Here is a 19,230-nt window from a genome sequence, read left to right on the forward strand (position 1 = left end):
GTTCCCCTGGAGGAAAAGGTCACTTTGAAAGGTGGACTCAACAGCATTATACCCTGCTGAGGTCTCTTCCCCACCCTCTCCAGGCTCCACACCCAAATCTTCAGAAATTTCCCAACACAGAGTTGACAGTCCTTTTTCAAAGTCAAAATTTGGGATACAAAGTTGACCTTATATCAGTCAGAGATTAGAGTTGCACCTTGGACAGAATTCTGGTCCATAATAATTCCATTTTCTATTTACACACTAAGATTTGAAGGATTTGGGAGGTGACAAGGCCTTCCAGAAGCATGTAGAAACATGTACCTGATAGCAGAGTGAGTTTTGTTCATAAAGAACCACACTGCGAGGCATAGCCAATTGAAACCAAACAAAGTGTTTATTTAGAAAAGTTACACTACTGGACAGAGTGAGAATTAAGCATTCTAGCTGCATGATTGACCAGGGAGAGAGAGAGAGAGAAAAAATGTTAAAAGAAGCAAGCCTGAGAATTGCATTCTGGAGACACACAAGGAAATGACATTTAGCAGAGAAAAAGGAATAAAAGGAATGATAGCACCCATTTCCCACTAGCTTTTCCATTTGCTGCCCCTTGCAGGAACTTCTTCTTTGGTATATGTGACACTGTAGATTCCAACTATTTGAAGACTACTAGCAAACTATGTTTACTAATATTGTTCTAAAGCACAGCCAAACATAGTAATTCATTTGAGACTTTGAGATCACAGCTATTTACTACTCAGTCCACAAGCTGCCTGAAACGCTGGTTTCACGTCGTACCTATTAATTTAGATGAGCAACATTACATCATCATATACCATATTTAAGCAAAACACATTACCAAACAGCTGCTATCCTAAAATGTTGAGAAAATACCAGAAGCTGTTCTGCAATACATTTACCTTAAGGTTTCATTTCACTTTAATCTACTATATTGAAAGCCAATTAATGTTTTCCTAAGCAGAAGTAACTTCTGTACAAGAAAACATATATATATATAGTCTCATTATTCAAAATGTAGCATAAAGAGGAGGGTTTTCCTTGCTATTACATGAATTGGAGGCTGTGCACATCATTTTTATTTATTACTGATTTTTTAAAAAATTTCTTTAAAAGAAAAAGAGAATTGGAACTGGCCCTGAATTACAGTTCTTTGCTGACTTTGGCATCAAGTAGTTTGATTACCTGAAACTGGGGAGATGACAGATGGAGCTCTGTTCTTACACAGCATCTGGCTTCCATAAACCTCGAGGGGCTGAGTAGGGTAGGAATAACCACTGTTTTTTTGTGTCCTTAAGTAAGGCTGGTCCTATGACATAAAGATAGCAGAGTCAAAAGAGAATGTCTCAAGAAACCCCCTATAGGCAAGTCTGCCATACAAGTAGCAAATGGGAAAACTGGCCTGGACCAGGGCCTGGTGGAATGCTTTGCCTAATGAGATCAGGGCTCTGGGGGAGCTTAAACATAGAGCCTGCAAGACACAGCTCTTCTACCAGGCCCATGGATGCAGCCTGGAAATAACATCAAGAAAATGCTGTTTTCCCTGGCTAAAATTTAGGTGGTATGTTTAATGTATCTGTATTTTAACATTGTTTTCAAATTTGATGTGAGCTACCCTAAGCTGCCAGGGAAGGGTGGAATACAAGTACAAAAATAAATAAATAAATAAATAAATAAATAAATAAATAAATAAATAAATAAATAAATAAATAAATATTTGTATCTACTGATCTATAATTCAGTGCAGCTTATAGTCATGGTCCTGGAATAGCTGGTGTTACCAGCCTCCAGGTGGGTTTTGATACTTTACCAGAATTACATCTGACATCCAGACTACAAGGATCCATTTCCCTGGATGAAATGGCAGCTTTCTAAGGTTATCTCTATGTCATTACAAACCCATTAAACTCCCTTCAGCTCCAGCCTCCCTGGGCACCACCATCCAAATTCCCAGGAATCTCTCAAACTAGGCATAAACAGACTATAGAGTGGTGTTCTAGGACCCTAGATGACCTGAGTTTGAATCCCCACTACTACTACGGAAGACTGCTTGGTGTCCTTGACCCAGTCACAAACTCCTGGCCTGGTCAACCTCATAAGGTGGTTGTGAAAAAATGGAGGAGAATGATGTTCTAGGCTGCTTTGAGTCCCAATTGGGGAGAAAAGATAAATAAATAAATACACATGCATGCCGGCTACAGTTGAGCCAGAATCCTCTCTCTAGGCTGACCATCCCATTCTCCCAGAAGACAGCAATCACAGGAACCAGTATATAAGAAGAAGAAGAGTTGGTTCTTATATGCCGCTTTTCCCTACCCGAAGGAGGCCCAAAGCGGCTTACAGTCACCTTCCCATTCCTCTCCCCACAACAGACACCCTGTGAGGTGGGTGAGGCTGAGAGAGCCCTGATATCACTGCCCGTTCAGAACAGTTTTATCAGCGCCATGGCGAGCCCAAGGTCACCCAGCTGGCTGCATGTAGGGGAGCGCAGAATTGAACCTGGCATGCCAGATTAGATGTCTGCATTCCTAACCACTGCACCAAACTGGCTATATCATAAGACCCACCCCTCCCAAATCCCTAGGTAGGCAGTATTGGTCAGGCCTTCACACCTTGGTGTATGATTAGTGATCATTTCTCTTCTGACTCACCATCTCAAGTTGAGTTCAGAAACCACCGCCACAGGTATTTTACCTACGTACCAGGAATTCAGATGTGACAATGATGTGCCACTGTACAGCTTAGTACAATAAGATCAGAGTCCAGTAGCACCTTTAAGACCAACAATGATTTATTAAAGGCGTGAGCTTTTGAGTGCAAGCACTCTGAGGAAGAGTGCTTGCACTCAAAAACTCACTCCTTGAATGAGCACTTGAAAGCTCACTTTGTTGGTCTTAAAGGTGTTAATGGACTGTGATTTTATTGTGCTACTTCAGACAAACACTGCTACTCATTTGAATCTATACAGTTTAGTGTCTTCCTAAAAGCAGAGGATGCCCCTTCTGCGCTTTCATGTTACCATTCTATTTCATATTGATAGTATAGCTGTCATATGACTCAGTGCTTGTTTTGAAGGAGGTGAAAATGGTTGTCAGGCACACAGTTTTCCTACCTGTCAGTCCTTTATTGACCCATCTCCCTTGCCTGTCAGCCTGCAAGGACTAATAGGATGCCTGAAGCTCTTCAAAGGTAGTAGAGACTTAGGCCATAGGAGAGAACTCTTTTGCACACCAAAGCTAGCCAGGGTGGGTCATGCCCCCAACTGGCAACACAACTTGCTCTCTGTTTGCTGTGTGAAGGGTAGGGAGGCTTCTCCTTCCCACTTTGTGCAGTTCCTGCAATCTCCAGAGCAACAGCAGATTGTTTTTGCAATCAGCACAGAAAGGATGAAAGGAAAATATATACACCTGTTAAATCCTGATATGCATATACAAGCTAATAATGGTACCAGTGTATTATATATTGTCAGGACAACCTTACCGGACTTGGACATTTGAGAATTATCTCATCTTCAAGTCGTTGGGCATCTGTTTTTTCCCCAAGGGGTTCCAACTGTACCCAAAAAAAAGTATGGGAGGATAAAGTAGGAAAGAATAAGCCATTTTAAGCTCCACATCCTTGAGGTGTGGAGAAACCAATCTATAACTGTTTACTAAATATTTCAATTCAAAAGGCAGTCCATATCAGCATCATATCTTATCAAACATTTTCTTTAGTATGTAAAATGTAAAAAGTATATTACAGAGAAGAGCATAGAAACATAGAATAATAGAGTTGGAAGGGACTTCCTAGGTCATCTAGTCCAACCCCCTGCACTATGAAGGACACTCATAACCCTATCGCTCATCCCACTCTAACCTGCCACCCCCTTGAACCTTCACAGAATCAGCTTCTCCATCAGATGGCTATCCAGACTCTGTTTAAAAATTTCCAAAGATGGAGAACCCACCAAGTTCTGAGGAAGCCTCTTCCAGGGGTAGTCAACCTGTGGTCCTCCAGATGTGCATGGACTACAGTTCCCATGAGCCTCTGCCAGCAAGCACTGGCAGGGGCTCATGGGAATTGTAGTCCATGGACATCTCGAGGACCACAGATTGACTACCCCTGGCCTATTCCACTGAGAAACCGCTCTGTCAGGAACTTCTTCCAGATGTTTAGACAGAATTTCTTTTGAATTAATTTCATCCCATTGGTTCTGGTCCATCCATATGGGGTAAGAGAGAAGAACTCTGCTCCATCCTCTATAATATGGCAGCCTTATCAATACTTGAAGAAGGTTATCAGATCCCCTCTCAGTCGTCTCCTCTCCAGGCTAAACAGACCATGTTCCCCACAGTCTTTCCTCATACGTCTTGGTCTCCCTCACCAGCTTTGCTGCCCTCCTCTGGACACGCTCCAGTTTGTCTACATCCCTTTTCAACTGTGGTGCTCAAAACTGAACACAGTATTCCAAGTGAGGCCAAACCAGAGCAGAGTAAAGCGGTACCATCACCTCCCATGATCTGGACACGATATTCTGTCTGATACAGCCCCAAATCCCATTTGCCTTTTTAGCCATCGAATCAAACTGCTGACTCATGTTCAATGTATGGTCTACTAAGACTCCTAGATCCTTTCTGCACATGCTACTTCCAAGACAAGTTTCCCTCATTCTATATTGGTATATATGGGTTTTCCTACCTAAATGCAGAACTTTACATTTGTCCCTATTGAATTTCATTTTATTCAGTTTAACCCACTTCTTGAGCCTAACAAGATCATCCTGTATCCTGATTCTGTCTTCAGTTGTGTTTGTTACCCCTCCCCCAGTTTAGTATTGTCTGCAAATTTAATAAGTACCCAGTCTAATCCTTCATCCAAATTGTTTATAAATATGTTAAACAACACAGGCTCCAGGACAGATTGGGGCTGCCTGGTTCCTGATTTCCATTCCCTCACAAGACTTAGTTTTGTCCTCATTTCTAAAGAGAATGTGCTCCGCGCCCACACTTCTATGTGCCAAGATTTGCCTTTTGGATTGTCTTCCCCCCTCATTCTCCCCCCCTCATTTGCTCAGGAAAAGAAAAATAAACAAGCAGCCTTGTGTTCCATTCCCACCCCCCAGCTTGCTTTGGCTGTAGAAGAGACAAACGGCTGGAAATTATTATTATTATTTTGTATTATTATTATTGTTATTATTATTTAATATTTAGACCGCCCTTCTCCCAATAGGTCTCAGGGCGGTTTACAACATAAATAGTTAAAACACAATAAAATCCCCATAAAAACCCCAATTAAAAGTTACATATAACATATAGCGGCGGAGGTCACAATTCTGATCTTCGTTCAGCCTGGTGGAGAGAATAATGTTCAGAAGAGGGTGGCACCAATACAATAGATCTAACTATGATCTCGATGTTAGAGATCTCAATATTGGAGGTGATCCTCTGATGGATTAGTGGGTGAGCTGCCCTGGCCTCAACCATATGCCTGGCGGAAGAGCTCCATCTTACAGGCCCTGCGGAAAGCTGGTAGATCCTGCATGGCCCTTAGCTCTTCTGGGAGCTCATTCCACCAGGTTGGGGCCAGGACTGAAAAGACCCTGCCTGGGTCGAGGCCAGGCGAACATCCCGTGGGCCCGGGACAACCAGTAAATTCATACCCGCAGAGCGGAGTGCCCTGCGGGGGGCATAAGCAACCAAGCGGTCCCGCAAATAACCCCCTCTCCATCCTTGTGCTCCTTCAATGCCGGCTGGAGCTTCATGGCCACTGCTCCCCTCCCCTCTGTTAGCTTCCCCAATCAAGTGGGAAGGAGAAATCAGCCAGACAATTAAGTGTAGAACACAACATCTGTTTCAATTCGGGAAAAACAAAGGCGAAAGACCTGGATTCAGATTGATCTGAATTCAGCAGGATCAATAATGGGGGAAAAAGTGAGTGCAGAATCAGCCCTGGTTTCCAAGATCTGAAACTACTGAATGAATTAGTCCACTAGGGTAGAATCCACATTCAGGTAAATGGATTGCTCATTCACACATCCTTTTACAGTACAGTAACATAAAGCAGAAAACATCTTAGTAAAACTGGGCTGCACTATTCCCAAACAAAACATATATGTAGTGTAGGAAGAAGTTACACTGAGGTGTCCATTATGAATGCCTCTAATCATCACTCGCCCATGGTAGATATCTAGTAACCATAATTTATATTTAGGAATAGCCTTATGTTGCAGTCATAGTATGTTCAGATGCAGGGCAGACTGGGATGCTAAAATAGCCCTGGAGCAAGCTCAGCAAGCAACCTCTTGTGGTGCTGGCACAGCTGAACGTGTGTTATACTGCATGCCAAGCAAACACTTACTACTGCCAAGCAAACACTTACTACATGCCAAGCAAACACTTACTCCGATCTTCAAAAAAGGGAGGAAGGATGACCCGGGAAACTACAGACCAGTGAGTCTGACCTCTATTGCGGGGAAGATAATGGAGCAGATATTAAAGGGAGCGATCTGCAAACATCTGGAGGACAATTTGGTGATCCAAGGAAGTCAGCATGGATTTGTCTCCAACAGGTCCTGCCAGACCAACCTAGTTTCCTTTTTTGACCAAGTAACAGGTTTGCTGGATCGGGGAAATTTGGTTGATGTCATTTACTTGGATTTTAGTAAAGCTTTTGACAAGGTTCCCCATGATGTTCTGATGGATAAGTTGAAGGACTGCAATCTGGATTTTCAGATCGTTAGGTGGATAGGGAATTGGTTAGAGAACCGGACTCAAAGAGTTGTTGTCAATGGTGTTTCATCAGACTGGAGAGAGGTGAGTAGCGGGGTACCTCAGGGTTCGGTGCTCGGCCCGGTACTTTTTAACATATTTATTAATGATCTAGATGAGGGGGTGGAGGGACTACTCATCAAGTTTGCAGAGGACACCAAATTGGGAGGACTGGCAAATACTCCGGAAGATAGAGACAGAGTTCAACGAGATCTGAACACAATGGAAAAATGGGCAAATGAGAACAAGATGCAATTTAATAAAGATAAGTGTAAAGTTCTGCATCTGGGTCAGAAAAATGAAAAGCATGCCTACTGGATGGGGGATACGCTTCTAGGTAGCACTGTGTGTGAACGAGACCTTGGGGTACTTGTGGATTGTAAACTAAACATGAGCAGGCAGTGTGATGCAGCGGTAAAAAAGGCAAATGCCATTTTGGGCTGTATCAACAGAGGCATCACATCAAAATCACAAGATGTCATAGTCCCATTGTATACGGTACTGGTCAGACCACACCTGGAGTACTTTGTGCAGTTCTGGAGGCCTCACTTCAAGAAGGACATCGATAAAATTGAAAGGGTACAGAGGAGAGCGACGAAGATGATCTGGGGCCAAGGGACCAAGCCCTATGAAGATAGGTTGAGGGACTTGGGAATGTTCAGCCTGGAGAAAAGGAGGTTGAGAGGGGACATGATAGCCCTCTTTAAGTATTTGAAAGGTTGTCACTTGGAGGAGGGCAGGATGCTGTTTCTGCTGGCTGCAGAGGAAAGGACACGCAGTAATGGGTTTAAACTTCAAGTACAACGATATAGGCTAGATATCAGGAAAAAGTTTTTCTCAGTCAGAGTCGTTCAGCAGTGGAATAGGCTGCCTAAGGAGGTGGTGAGCGCCCCCTCACTGGAAGTCTTCAAGCAAAGGTTGGATACACACTTTTCTTGGATGCTTTAGGATGCTTAGGGCTAATCCTGCGTTGAGCAGGGGGTTGGACTAGATGGCCTGTATGGCCCCTTCCAACTCTATGATTCTATGATTCTATGGTTCTATGATTCTACTGAGACACAGTAACCTAGCATAGCAGTACAGGAGGGGTTAAATGGCTCAGTTCCAGGCCACATCCTTGCTGCCAATGGATATAGGCTCTCCAACTTTCCTTGTAAATTAAAGAGCCTGCCTGCCTCTGTTTCCAAAGCTTAAATCGACTGCAAATGTTTCTCTCTACCCTCTATTATTACCTTATTCTGTTTTCTATAATGCTTCAGTGAGACTTGACTTTTCTTAGCTTTGCTGCCCAGGTTGTGAAGCTCACCTACTCTAGCTTGACCTAATTGATTCCATGCTACTGTGCAAGGAGAACATCACTGCAGTGCGTTCAGTGCCTCTGATTCTTGGACTGTTCTGCTGATGTAAACTTTATTGATTTATACACAAAAAGCTATTCAAGGGACAGATCCATATCAACCCTTACCATGTTGTTCCACAGAGCACGAGCCGCCTGAGAGTGAGTCTTTTGCTGAAAGTGAAAGCAGTCTGGGGCAAAGAATGAGGCATCTGGCACTCCTTCCTAGGAATGCAAGACAGGAGCTTTACAATGATGGGCAATACAAGTCGAAAGATGTTCAAATATGCCACCCTCCCACCGCCTTCCAATGACTGTGGCCAAACACAGATGCCATAAGATGGACTAGATGGAAAAGCTCCTTCACAAGTTCATAATGTTACACCTGTTACATCTCATTTCCTTATATCATAAACTGGATATAAGGAAATGAGATACTTCAATGCTGTTGGATGTACCTCCTCGGAAAACTCCTGGAGGTGAAGTGAGATACTGAGAAAAAATTGTACTGTTAGCCAAACCCAAGGAAAATAATATTTATATACTGTTAATTCTTGAATTTAGAATGATGCAAGCTGTGAAATGATATTTAGAACCCAAAGCAAGACTATATAGTTATTGAATAAAGTGAAGATTTGCAGACATCAGAAAAGTTATACTTAACATTTTAACCTTTAAAATCAGAGTCCCGTAGCACCTTTAAGACTAACAAAGATTTATTCAAGGCGTGAGCTCACGCCTTGAATAAAGTGCGGCCGCGACTTACCGCGGCCGCCATTAATGAAGCGGCAGGGCGGGGCGGAAGGGGATGGCGCGCCTCCGTTCGCGCTCTGGCCGAGGCCGGGCATGCGCGGCATGGACGTGCTGCGTTGGAGGAAGGGAGGCGGGGGGAGGAGCGAGGCGGGGCGCTCTTAGAGCGCCACGTGCTCGCCAATGGCCTCTTTCCTCTCCGGCGGGCCAGCGAGCAACACGCAGCTGCTTGGCTCCGCTGGGGACTGAGGCGCGGCGGGAAAGAGAGCGGGCCTTTTGCCTTCCCTTTCTCCCCCCCCCCCTTCGAGAGGAGGCTTGTTGGTGCGATGGCACCGAAGAGAAAAAGGCCGGCCCCGGCAGAGATGCGGGGAACGGCGCGAGGTGGGACCCAGGCGGCTACGGCAGAGCAGCCCGGGGGGTCCTGGCGGGGGGTAGAGCGGCGAGCTAGCGCGGTTCGCGCGCAGGCCGCCTGGGCAGGGGTCGTTCCCGGGGGGAGGAGGACGGGCCCGCAGGCCGTAGGGCCAGCCACGCCCAATCGCGCGGGGCCAGTGAGGGGGGGCTCCTCGTCAGGAGAGCCGGACAGGCCCCGGGGCAGGCGAGCCCAGGTGTTGAGCATTGGGGGTGGGCTCCCCTGGGTTGGGCCCAACACAGGGGCGCACGGGGCGGGCGGCAAGACGCCGCCGCGTGCGCGGGCGGCTTCACCACCGAGCAGGCCTCAGCGGCAACGGGGGGATGGGGAGGCAGCGTGTTCCGGGGGGCGCAGGAACAGCTCAGCAGGGACAAGTTCTGGGCGGGGGAGGCCCAGGATGAGGCTTGCCGAGGGGGATACCCGGAGCAGCCAGGCCGTGGATGGGGCCAGGGTGGGGAATTCACCAGGTGGATCAGGACCCAGTGAATCACCACGGGGCAGGCCCAGGCCGAGCGCAGGCTCAGCTGAATATTGGAAGGGTTATGCCAGAGCGATGTCCCAGGTAGCAGGGTCAGGCAGATGCCCAAGCACCGAGGGCAGTCAGAGCCCGGAAACAGAGGGGTCCGAGGAGGAGACTTCCAGCCTGGAGGAGGACCCGGTGGTCCACGCCCCGGCTCCAGACAGGCTTGGAAAACGCCGCAGCGGGGCTGCTAGGAAGCGCCATTGCAGAGGGAGGTGCACTCACTCGTCTGGTGAGTCCACTTCGGCAAGTGAGAGTGATGAAGCTCACAGGGAGGGCAGTTATTGGCTGGAGGGCACATTTACTCCAGGCCTGCCACCTTGGCTGCACAGCCGCAGGACTGAGGCAAAAAGACTGATAGAGAGCGGGCAGGTGGTTGGCGGGATGCGAGGGCCCCCGATAGGGTACCTGGATTCTGATGCCCCACCTGGGATCCACTTACCACGGAAACTGAGGGAAAGGGCCCTGGAGGGGTATTTTGTGGACCTTTTTTCTTTTGTTCGAACAGGAAAAGGGGGGGATACTGGAAAGAAAAAGGATAAAAAGAAGAGGGAGGGCCAGCAGTGTGAACACAATTTTACTAACTGGCTTCGTGGTTTCACGGAGTACATGGCGCTGATTCTGGCTGCCTATCCCGAGAGAGGGTGGCACCTGGCCCGCTTCCTCTCCCATGTGCTTGAGGCCCGGGAGTGCGGGGGGGAGGACGCTGCTCTGGATTATGAGCGGGAGTTTAGGGAGATGGCATCCCACAACCCAAAGGCACGCTGGGACCTAAAGCACCAAGGGTCGTGGCTAGTTAAGGTGGGGCCTCACATACGGTCCCAGAAGGACAGGGAGAAGAGGCCTCTGCCAGTTAGGAGGGTCTCAGGTTTACCCTGCTGGGACTTTAATCGTAAAGTTTGCAAGCGCCTGCAATGCAGGTATACTCATGTTTGTGAGGTCTGTGGGGGTGGGCATGCGGGCCAGTCATGCCACAGGTCGGGGGGTTCGCAGCAGCCCTTTCGAGGGACCCGAGCTACCAGCAGGAAGGATGGAGGTTCGGGTAGTGGAGCCCCTTCCGCCAACGCAAAGTCAGACTGAGGCCACCCCTGTAGAGCTGCTTAGCATCGCCCCAACCCCAGTACGGGTAAGTGTTTTGGGAGGTATGCTGATGAACTACCCGGATAGAGCGGCAGCGGCATACTTGCTGCAGGGCTTTCAAGAAGGTTTTCGCATTCCATACACAGGTGACAGGGTGGCGACTGATTGCAAGAACTTGAAGTCAGCCATCGCGAGGCCAGGTGTACTCCGCGAGAAGTTGGAAAAGGAGTGCAAGGCCGGTCGCATAGCAGGCCCCTTTCGGACCCCTCCCATACCCAATCTGCGGGTATCTCCGTTGGGGGTTGTGCCAAAGAAGGCGCAGGGGCAATTTCGTCTCATTCACCACCTGTCCTATCCTGCGGGCACCTCAGTTAATGATTTTATCGCGCCAGAACTGTGCTCTGTAAAGTACGCTTCAATTGATCAGGCAATAGCCATGGTCCGGGAGTGTGGCCCAGGGGCCCTAATGGCGAAATGCGATGTACAATCCGCATTTCGACTGTTACCTGTATGCCCAGCTGATTTTTGCCTTCTGGGCATGAAATGGCAGGGCATGTGGTATGTAGACAAGGCCATGCCAATGGGCTGCTCAGTGGCGTGCTCAGCCTTTGAGTCCTTCAGCACGTTTTTGGAGTGGGCCATCAGGGAGCACCTTGGGTTCACTGCTGCGACCCATTACTTGGATGATTTTCTTTTTGCAGGTCCAGGGGGCACCTCAGATTGCAAGGAACGGCTGGAGGCATTCCAGGCCATGGCGGCTGAGCTGGGAGTCCCGCTGGCTGCAGAAAAGACGGAGGGGCCCGCCACCAGACTCACGTACTTGGGCATACAAATAGACACCGAGCGTGGATTGTCCAGCCTGCCAGCAGACAAGCTGGACAATCTGAGGGGGCAGTTGCAGGGGCTCTTGGACAAAAAGAAATGCACATTAAGGGAGTTGCAATCTGCGCTAGGCCTTTTGAATTTTGCATGTAAGGTGGTGGCGCCAGGTAGGGCGTTCTGCGCCAGGATGGGCAGAGCCACTGCAGGCGCATGGGCCGCAGGTCACCACATCAGGCTGTCCAGGGCCGTAAAAGAGGACCTGAAGGTTTGGTTAGGTTTTTTGCAACAGCACAACGGGGTCACCATCTGGCAGACCCCGTTACAGCAGAGGGAGGCGTTGCAAGTACATTCAGATGCAGCCGGCAGCGCGGGGTTTGGGGTGTTTTTCAACAACCAATGGTGTGCAGGTAAGTGGCCGGAGCGCTGGTCGGACCGGGTCCGGAGGGACCTCACTTTTTTGGAATTTTTCCCGATATTGGTGGCCGTAAAGATATGGCGGGAGGTTTTCCGGGACCACATCGTACAGTTCTGGTGCGATAACCAAGCGGTGGTACAGGTGGTGAACCGGCAGACTTCCAAGTCTGAGCGGGTCATGAAGCTGGTCAGGCAATTCGTCCTGACCTGCCTCACGGCCAACGTCTCCTTCCGGGCGCGGCACGTGCCAGGCGTGGACAATGGGATAGCGGATGCTCTATCTCGTTCCCAGACCGAAAGATTTTGGCAGTCGGTCCCCGGGGCGAACAAGGAGCCGGAAGAGTTTCCAGTCGAGCTGTGGTCCCTTGGGGACGAATAATCCTCCAGGGAGTGCTGGGATCGCTGGCCGCATCCACTCGCCGGGCTTACGAAGGAGCGGCACGGGGCTTCACGGCTTTTGCGAAACAAGCGGGGCACCGTTCCACATGGCCAATGTCGGAATCCGTAGTGCTTCAATACTTGGTTCATTTGCGGGAGCGGGGCATCACACCAGGGACCATGAGAGTCCACTTGGCAGGGCTGTCATTCGTCAGTAAAGTGTTGGGGTCCTGGGACCCGGCTGGGTCATTTTTGGCAAAAAGAGCTATAGAGGGCTGGAGGAGGGCCGACCCTGGGAAGGGGGACACACGACGGCCCATCTCCCGACCCCTTCTCAAAAGAATGTTGGGGCAGTTACGGGGGGTATGCCACGACAGGTATGAGGCAGGGTTGGCGGCCGCAGCCTTCACATTGGCGTTTTACGGGGCCTTTAGGTGCGGGGAGCTGCTAGCCCCATCCAGGGCAACGGGCTCGGGCTTTCCTCTAGACAGGGGTGATGTAGACTTGCAGGGTGACCTGTTACGCATTTGGGTGCGACGGTCTAAGACCGACCAGAGGGGCAAGGGGATGGCCGTATGGCTGCGTAGAGAGGCACCGGGAGGCCCTTGCCCCGTCAGAAGTATGCGAGCCTTCTTGGCTATACGCCCTAGGGTACCAGGGGTGCTGTTTGTCCACAAGGATGGGACGTGTTTGTCACGCTTCCAATTTGTGGCCATAATGAGGGCTTGCCTACGGAGGTTGGGTATCGAGGCTTCCAGCTACGGGGCACACTCATTTCGAATCGGGGCGGCCACCCAGGCCTTTAAGGAGGGAGCACCGGCGCAGAGCATAATGGCCTTGGGGAGGTGGCGATCTGGGGTCTTTCGGACTTATGTCCGTCCCGAATTGGACACTAATTGTTGACTTGTTTTAGGAGCAGGTTCGGACAAGCTCCACGTTCGGGTGTTTGGACACAGTTACGTGTATTGGGCGGGAATCCATGCCAGCAGCTCCAGTTGGGGGCCCGATCTGGGCTTGGGAGATCACATCATCGTCTCCTGGATCGGGCGGAGAGGAATGCAGTGGCTAGCATTGTTGGCGGCGGTTTCGGAGGATGTGCGGAGCAACGGTAGCCCTGATGTGATGGTGGTGCATTTGGGGGGCAATGACTTGCCACAAACAAAACGGGTGGTGCTGAAGTCGTCTATCCTTGAAGATCTGAGAACATTGGGGTTGCGGCTTCCACAGACTCGAATTATTTGGTCTGACATCGTGGAACGAAGGTTTTGGCGCGGGGCCGTTGAGCTACGCAGCGTGAACAGATCAGTTCGAAAAATCAATGCTGCCGCTGGCTCTTTGACTCTCCGGATGGGGGGTCTAGTAGTTTGTCACGGAAACATAAAACCCCATGACGAGGCATTGTACAGGGGGGATGGGGTACACTTGTCTAAAGCGGGGTTGGACTTGTGGCTCCTGAATGTTAAGTTTGTGTTAACAGAATGGTTGCAGGGGCGTGTGTTGGCGGGAACAGGGCCGGATGGCCCTGTTCAGGTGGCGGGGGACAAGGGAAAGGAGCCTAAACAGGAGGAAAGAAGGGAGAGTGATGGTACTCCCTAGAGGGGGAGCCTCAGGAAGAGGCATCAGCATTGAGGGCGGCCAACCCGGATGGGTAGGTCCGAAGCCCTCAAGCTCAGGTAGACTGGAATGGGCCAAGGGAGGTCTACGCCTCCTGAGGCATTCCAGCTACCTTAGGATAGGTAAACTCTATGGCAAGGGATTCTGGGGCCCAGCGCGGGGCTGGGACAGGATGCCCAGGGCGCCATCAGAGTGGTTTAAGGGTCGGATGACCCCTGGGGAAGTTTAGGCTCCTGCCCCTTGTAGCCAGCACATTGTTTATTGTTAACTAATAAAGCTGTGGCCTTTTTTCCAAATGAGTACTGTGTAAGCGTCATCACTAGCCCAACTGCCCGCCTGCAAGTTAAATCTTTGTTGGTATTAAAGATGCTACTGGACTCTGATTTTATTGTGCTACTTCAGACCAATACGGCTACTCATTTGAATCTATCTTAACCTCTGTTGAATACATTTGGGAACATGGACACATATCAGAGCTCTTAAGATAACTATACAGAAAGTGGATCAAAGAGCAGAAATTTGGAACATTTGTTAATCTGTGATTTTGTACTTTACCGCAGTCTTTGGCATGGTTGTTCCTTCCAGAAATGGTTGCACAACCACTGTGAAATCTTCTCTTGTGTCATATCTTCCAGTCTCAATTAAGTGACGAGTAGCATCCTAACAAAGAAAGATCCACCATCACTATTTGTTTTATCATACTAGGGACTGGAAATAACATCCCATTGAAAGCAATGATACTAAAGTTAGACATGATTAACTAACATCCTACTTCTTTCAGTTGAATGACATTTTAGATCAGAATATTAGTGCTATTAACATGTTGTCAGCTCTGTATTGTACATATGACTGACAGCCAATGTACACTTTATTTCTTAATTAAATCTGGAGTTCCTTTACTTTTGCCTCAAATGTTCGGATTATGCAAGACTAAGAATTACCTACCTCTGAGTTTCTATATTAGTCACTAATCTAATCTATCTCCTGATTACAAGGATGAAAGCCCAAAGCAATTACCAACACAGAGCCACAATAGGCAGCCTCTTCTGAGGGTAATTCTGCTTTGTCTCAGGACTGGGGCTCATTGAAATGTTTGAGCACACTTCCTGAAGAAAATCCAGAGAATTACCTGACCCCAAAAAAGGCTGATTGAAAAGTACACACCTTATTGCAAGTCAAGACTGCTGGTCCATCTAGCTGACTATTCTGAATGGCATCAATTCCACAAAGCCAGGGCGAAACCTTTTTAGAATTGTTTCATAAAATACTCTTAATTGGAGATGCTAGGGGTGGAAACTGGGGGGCTTTCCGCACCGGGATCCATGTAGCAAATTGTTTGCTGAATGAAAAATCGCCATTTAAAATAGTGGAATTCGTCGTTATGCATACCTGCCTTTGTAGTGGAATCCAGTTGCGTTTCTATCGTTTCCCACAGGCTTCCGGTCTCGGCAAAAATCGCTAGCCAGGAAGCGCTATTGCCGAGCTCGTCCCACCCCTGGCCATCAAGCAGCCAATGGGCGGCCGTTAGCATGCTCCCAAACAGCCCCTTTCCCTTTAAGAAAGGTTTTAAAACACACACACACACACCCGTTGCAACGAATATGCGTTGATTCGTTGCAACGGAGAGGTCCATCCAGCTAGCAGGTGGTGTTTGAGCTGCCGTTTCATCATTGCCACGCTCCCCCCAAGTGAAAAAAAAAATCCCCCCCCCCTCACGGGCGCGATTTTTGGCCGAAAACAGTGTGAAAAATAAAGGGAAAATAAATCAGCAAACGGGCTTCTGTGTTGCTTGTGCTTGGTGACTGTAAACAGAGGGACTGCAGACGGGGAAGCCTCACTGGCTAAACGGAGGCTCGCCGGTGCGTTGATCTCCGCTTTTTGCAGATCGGTTTCAGGAGTGTTGCAGATTGTCAACGACATTGTGCATAACGGCAAAACTGTAGCGTTTTCAATTAGTAACCATTGTGCAATTTTGGAGGAGTGCGGAAAGCCCCAGGTATCTTCTTCCAAATAATGTTCTTTGCCATTAAGCTATGGCCCATTTCCTAAGGAGGCAAAGCTAGAATAGGAGCTTGTGGAGCTTCTTTTGTGTATGGATACCTTCAGCTCATAGCCTTAAAACATTTACACAAGTTGTATCTCAATTCAAAGTTTAGTGTACAGTTTAAGAAGTGGCTCATTCATCATGGTAGTAACTATGGCAACTCTAGGTCTTCTGAATGTTCATATGTTATAGGTCAGGGGTGGCCAAACTGTAGCTCTCCTGATATCTATGGACTACAATTACCATGAGCCCCTGTCTGAAGATGGCAGTTTGGCCAAAGACATCTGAAAATAAAAGTGCATTTGACTGAACAGATCTAGGCATGTTAATTTTTCCTTTGGGCCTTTCTTTCTCTAAACATAACTAAACACTGCTGGAAAGAACTTAAGGATTTCTGCAATATTGCATAAATTTGACATGGGACCAAATCCTTGCAAAGTCAACCAATGAATCTGCATTTTCAGAGCTCACAGTAAAATCTAGGTGACACACTTTAAAGCAGGAGAGATTAGATTGCTGGGATAGCAGGCAGCAGATACTGCAGAGGCAGAGGTTTGGCAGCTTAGAATACGCCAGAATCTGGCACAAGCATTCTCCTTGTCCGCTGAGCAAGCCAGACAGGTATCCACTACGAACCAAAAATGTGTGGAAGCCCTGGCTTTATACATCAGGAAAGGAGGCAATTCTACAAAGCTGGAGTAAGCTTATGGAAGATATCTCAGATACTTTTAAATTTCAACCATACTGATAGTCATTTTCATGGTGAATGAGAAGCCAGCTTCTATCCTTTGCCTTAGGAGGGTACACTACGGAATTTTGAACACCACAAGCTATTTTTCAAACGTGCATGAGGAAAAGAGAAATAATAATTTTGATCATTTTTTAGTTTTAAACATTAGAATTACCTATCCTGTTTCTGAAAATGTATTTTATTTTCTTTCTTTCTTTATGGTTTTTGTGAAATGTATTTTATTTTCCTTATTTTAAAAATAAGGCAGATAGAACTGTGTTTTGAAAATATAGCATAAAAGTGCATAAATAATTCAGAAACCTTAATTTAGCATAACTTTTTGAAGGTCGTCTGTCAGAGTTACCTCCCTCATTTTATATATATATATAGTTACATTTTTTTAAAAAACACTGAATACATATGAACATTTGAGTGGATTTTACTCAGATCCTTGGTCTGTTAAGGTCAGTATTTTCTACTCTGACAGGCAGTATCTTTCCATAGTCTTAGGCAAAGGTATCTCATTTCACCTGCGACTTGATTCTTTTTACTGAAGTTGACAACAATTGATCCTGGGGGAGTGCTAAGCAGATGTTCTGTTTCCGAGTCACAGTCTGTCTCCTGATTGTTACATGCCAGCAGGCAGCAAAATAAAACAAAAATGAAAAAGAAACAACCCTTCTGGTTCACAGAACACAATTTCATCTAACTTTCAGTCAAGTCTGATACTGAGGGCCTTTACGCACGGGGATCTTTGTTGCAAATTGTTTGCGGAATGAAAAATCACCATTTAAAATAGTGGAATTCGTCGTTATGCATACCTGCCTTTGTAGTGGAATCAGTTGCGTTTTTTAGCGTTTCCCACAGGCTTCCGGTCTCGGCAGAAATCGCTAGAAAGGAAGCGCTATTGCCAAGCTCGTCCCGCCCCTGGCCGTCAAGCAGCCAATGGGCAGCCGTTAGCATGCTCCCAAACAGCCCCTTTCCCTTTAAGAAAGGTTTAAAAAAAAAAAAACAGACCCATAGCAACGAATCTAGGTAGATTCGTTGCAACGGAGAGACCCATCCAGCTGCCTAATGTGAGCTGTCGTTTGATCGTATGATCGTTGCCACGCTGCCTCGAGTGATAAAAAAAAAATCCCCCCCCCCCCTCTCACGGGCCCGATTTTCGGCTGAATTAATGTGTAAAAAATAAAGGGACTTTATTTCAGCAAACGGGCTTTTATGTGGTTTGTGCTTAGTGACTAAAGGTAAAGGACTGAAGCCAGGGAAGCCTCTAAACAGAAAGAGGCTCGCTGGTGCGTTTATCCCCGCTCGCTCGGAGAAAAAAAAATGGCGATCGCTTCGCCGGAAGTTTGGAGGACAGGCTCAGGAGGAGGGACTTTGAAGAAACCGCAACAATGGTAACGCACAGGTCTTTATCGCTAGTGTTACAGATTGTTTGCAAGAGTATAGCGCTTTCCGGAGGGTGAATCCACTTTTTGGGATTCCCCTGAAAGCGCTACAACGAAGCGCTTTTTGCTGATCGGTTTCAGGAGTGTTGCAGATTGTCTACGACGTCGTGCGTTAAGGCAAATCAATAGCGTTTCCAATTAGCAACCATTGTGCGATTTTGAAGCCGTGCAAAAAGCCCCTGAGAGATGACTGGATTCTACTACCAGCAGCACTGTAGACCTATGAAATTTTAAGGTGGTATTACTACTACTACTACTACTACTACTACTACTACTACTACTACTATTATTATTATTATTATTAATTCAATTTATATCCCGCCACTTCCGGCAAACCGTCTCGTGGTGGGTTACAGATAAAAACCTCACATAAAAACATTCAACAAGTGGCCTAGGTCCAGGAGCATCCCCAAGCTGAAATATGCTCCTTAAAGGGGAGGGCAACCCTATCTAAAAGAGGAGGTAGCCCATTTCTAGGAAAGACCTCTTACACACACACCTGTAGCACCTCTGTTTTGTCAGGACTGTTCAGCTTGCACCCCTTGAATTGTTGCTATATTCGTGTGACAAGGTTTAATATTTTATTTCTGACCTATGGGTCCTGTTTCAAATCATTCAACAAAGCTATAGTTAGGTGGTTCTTTGCAATAATGAATTATTCTTGGTAAAACAAACTGGGTCTAGAAAAAAAAGGAAGGAAGGGGTAAAGCCATTTCTCAATTAAATTTTTCTCACCTGATACTTTTTGTTAAGGATCTCCAGCACCTCCATTTCAGGGGCATTAACATTGTGATTTACAGCACAAGAACACAGAGAGCTAGACAGCATAATAAATAAATAGATAAATAAATGACATTGCTCTGGGCAACAGATAACTCTACATCCTTAATGCGTAAGAAACACTGAGAGGCATAAAAAGACACATTCTGTGCCCAT

The 19,230-nt window shown here is 47.3% G+C and overlaps 1 protein-coding gene across 1 annotated transcript in view; it reads right to left on the reverse strand.

Moving 5' to 3' along the window:
• The window catches only part of PLB1 (phospholipase B1), a 175,495-nt gene that overhangs the window by 102,878 nt on the left and 53,387 nt on the right, over positions 1-19,230 (reverse strand). The window contains exons 26-30 of the mRNA XM_077341488.1: positions 19,030-19,111; positions 14,625-14,729; positions 8,212-8,307; positions 3,478-3,549; positions 1,183-1,306 (exon numbers count right to left, since the gene is read on the reverse strand). Coding sequence (XP_077197603.1) covers positions 1,183-1,306; positions 3,478-3,549; positions 8,212-8,307; positions 14,625-14,729; positions 19,030-19,111 — 479 coding nt within the window. The remainder of the gene's footprint in view (positions 1-1,182; positions 1,307-3,477; positions 3,550-8,211; positions 8,308-14,624; positions 14,730-19,029; positions 19,112-19,230) is intronic.

The sequence above is a fragment of the Paroedura picta genome, chromosome 1, assembly GCF_049243985.1.
Source record: "Paroedura picta isolate Pp20150507F chromosome 1, Ppicta_v3.0, whole genome shotgun sequence".
NCBI classification, from domain to species: domain Eukaryota; kingdom Metazoa; phylum Chordata; class Lepidosauria; order Squamata; family Gekkonidae; genus Paroedura; species Paroedura picta.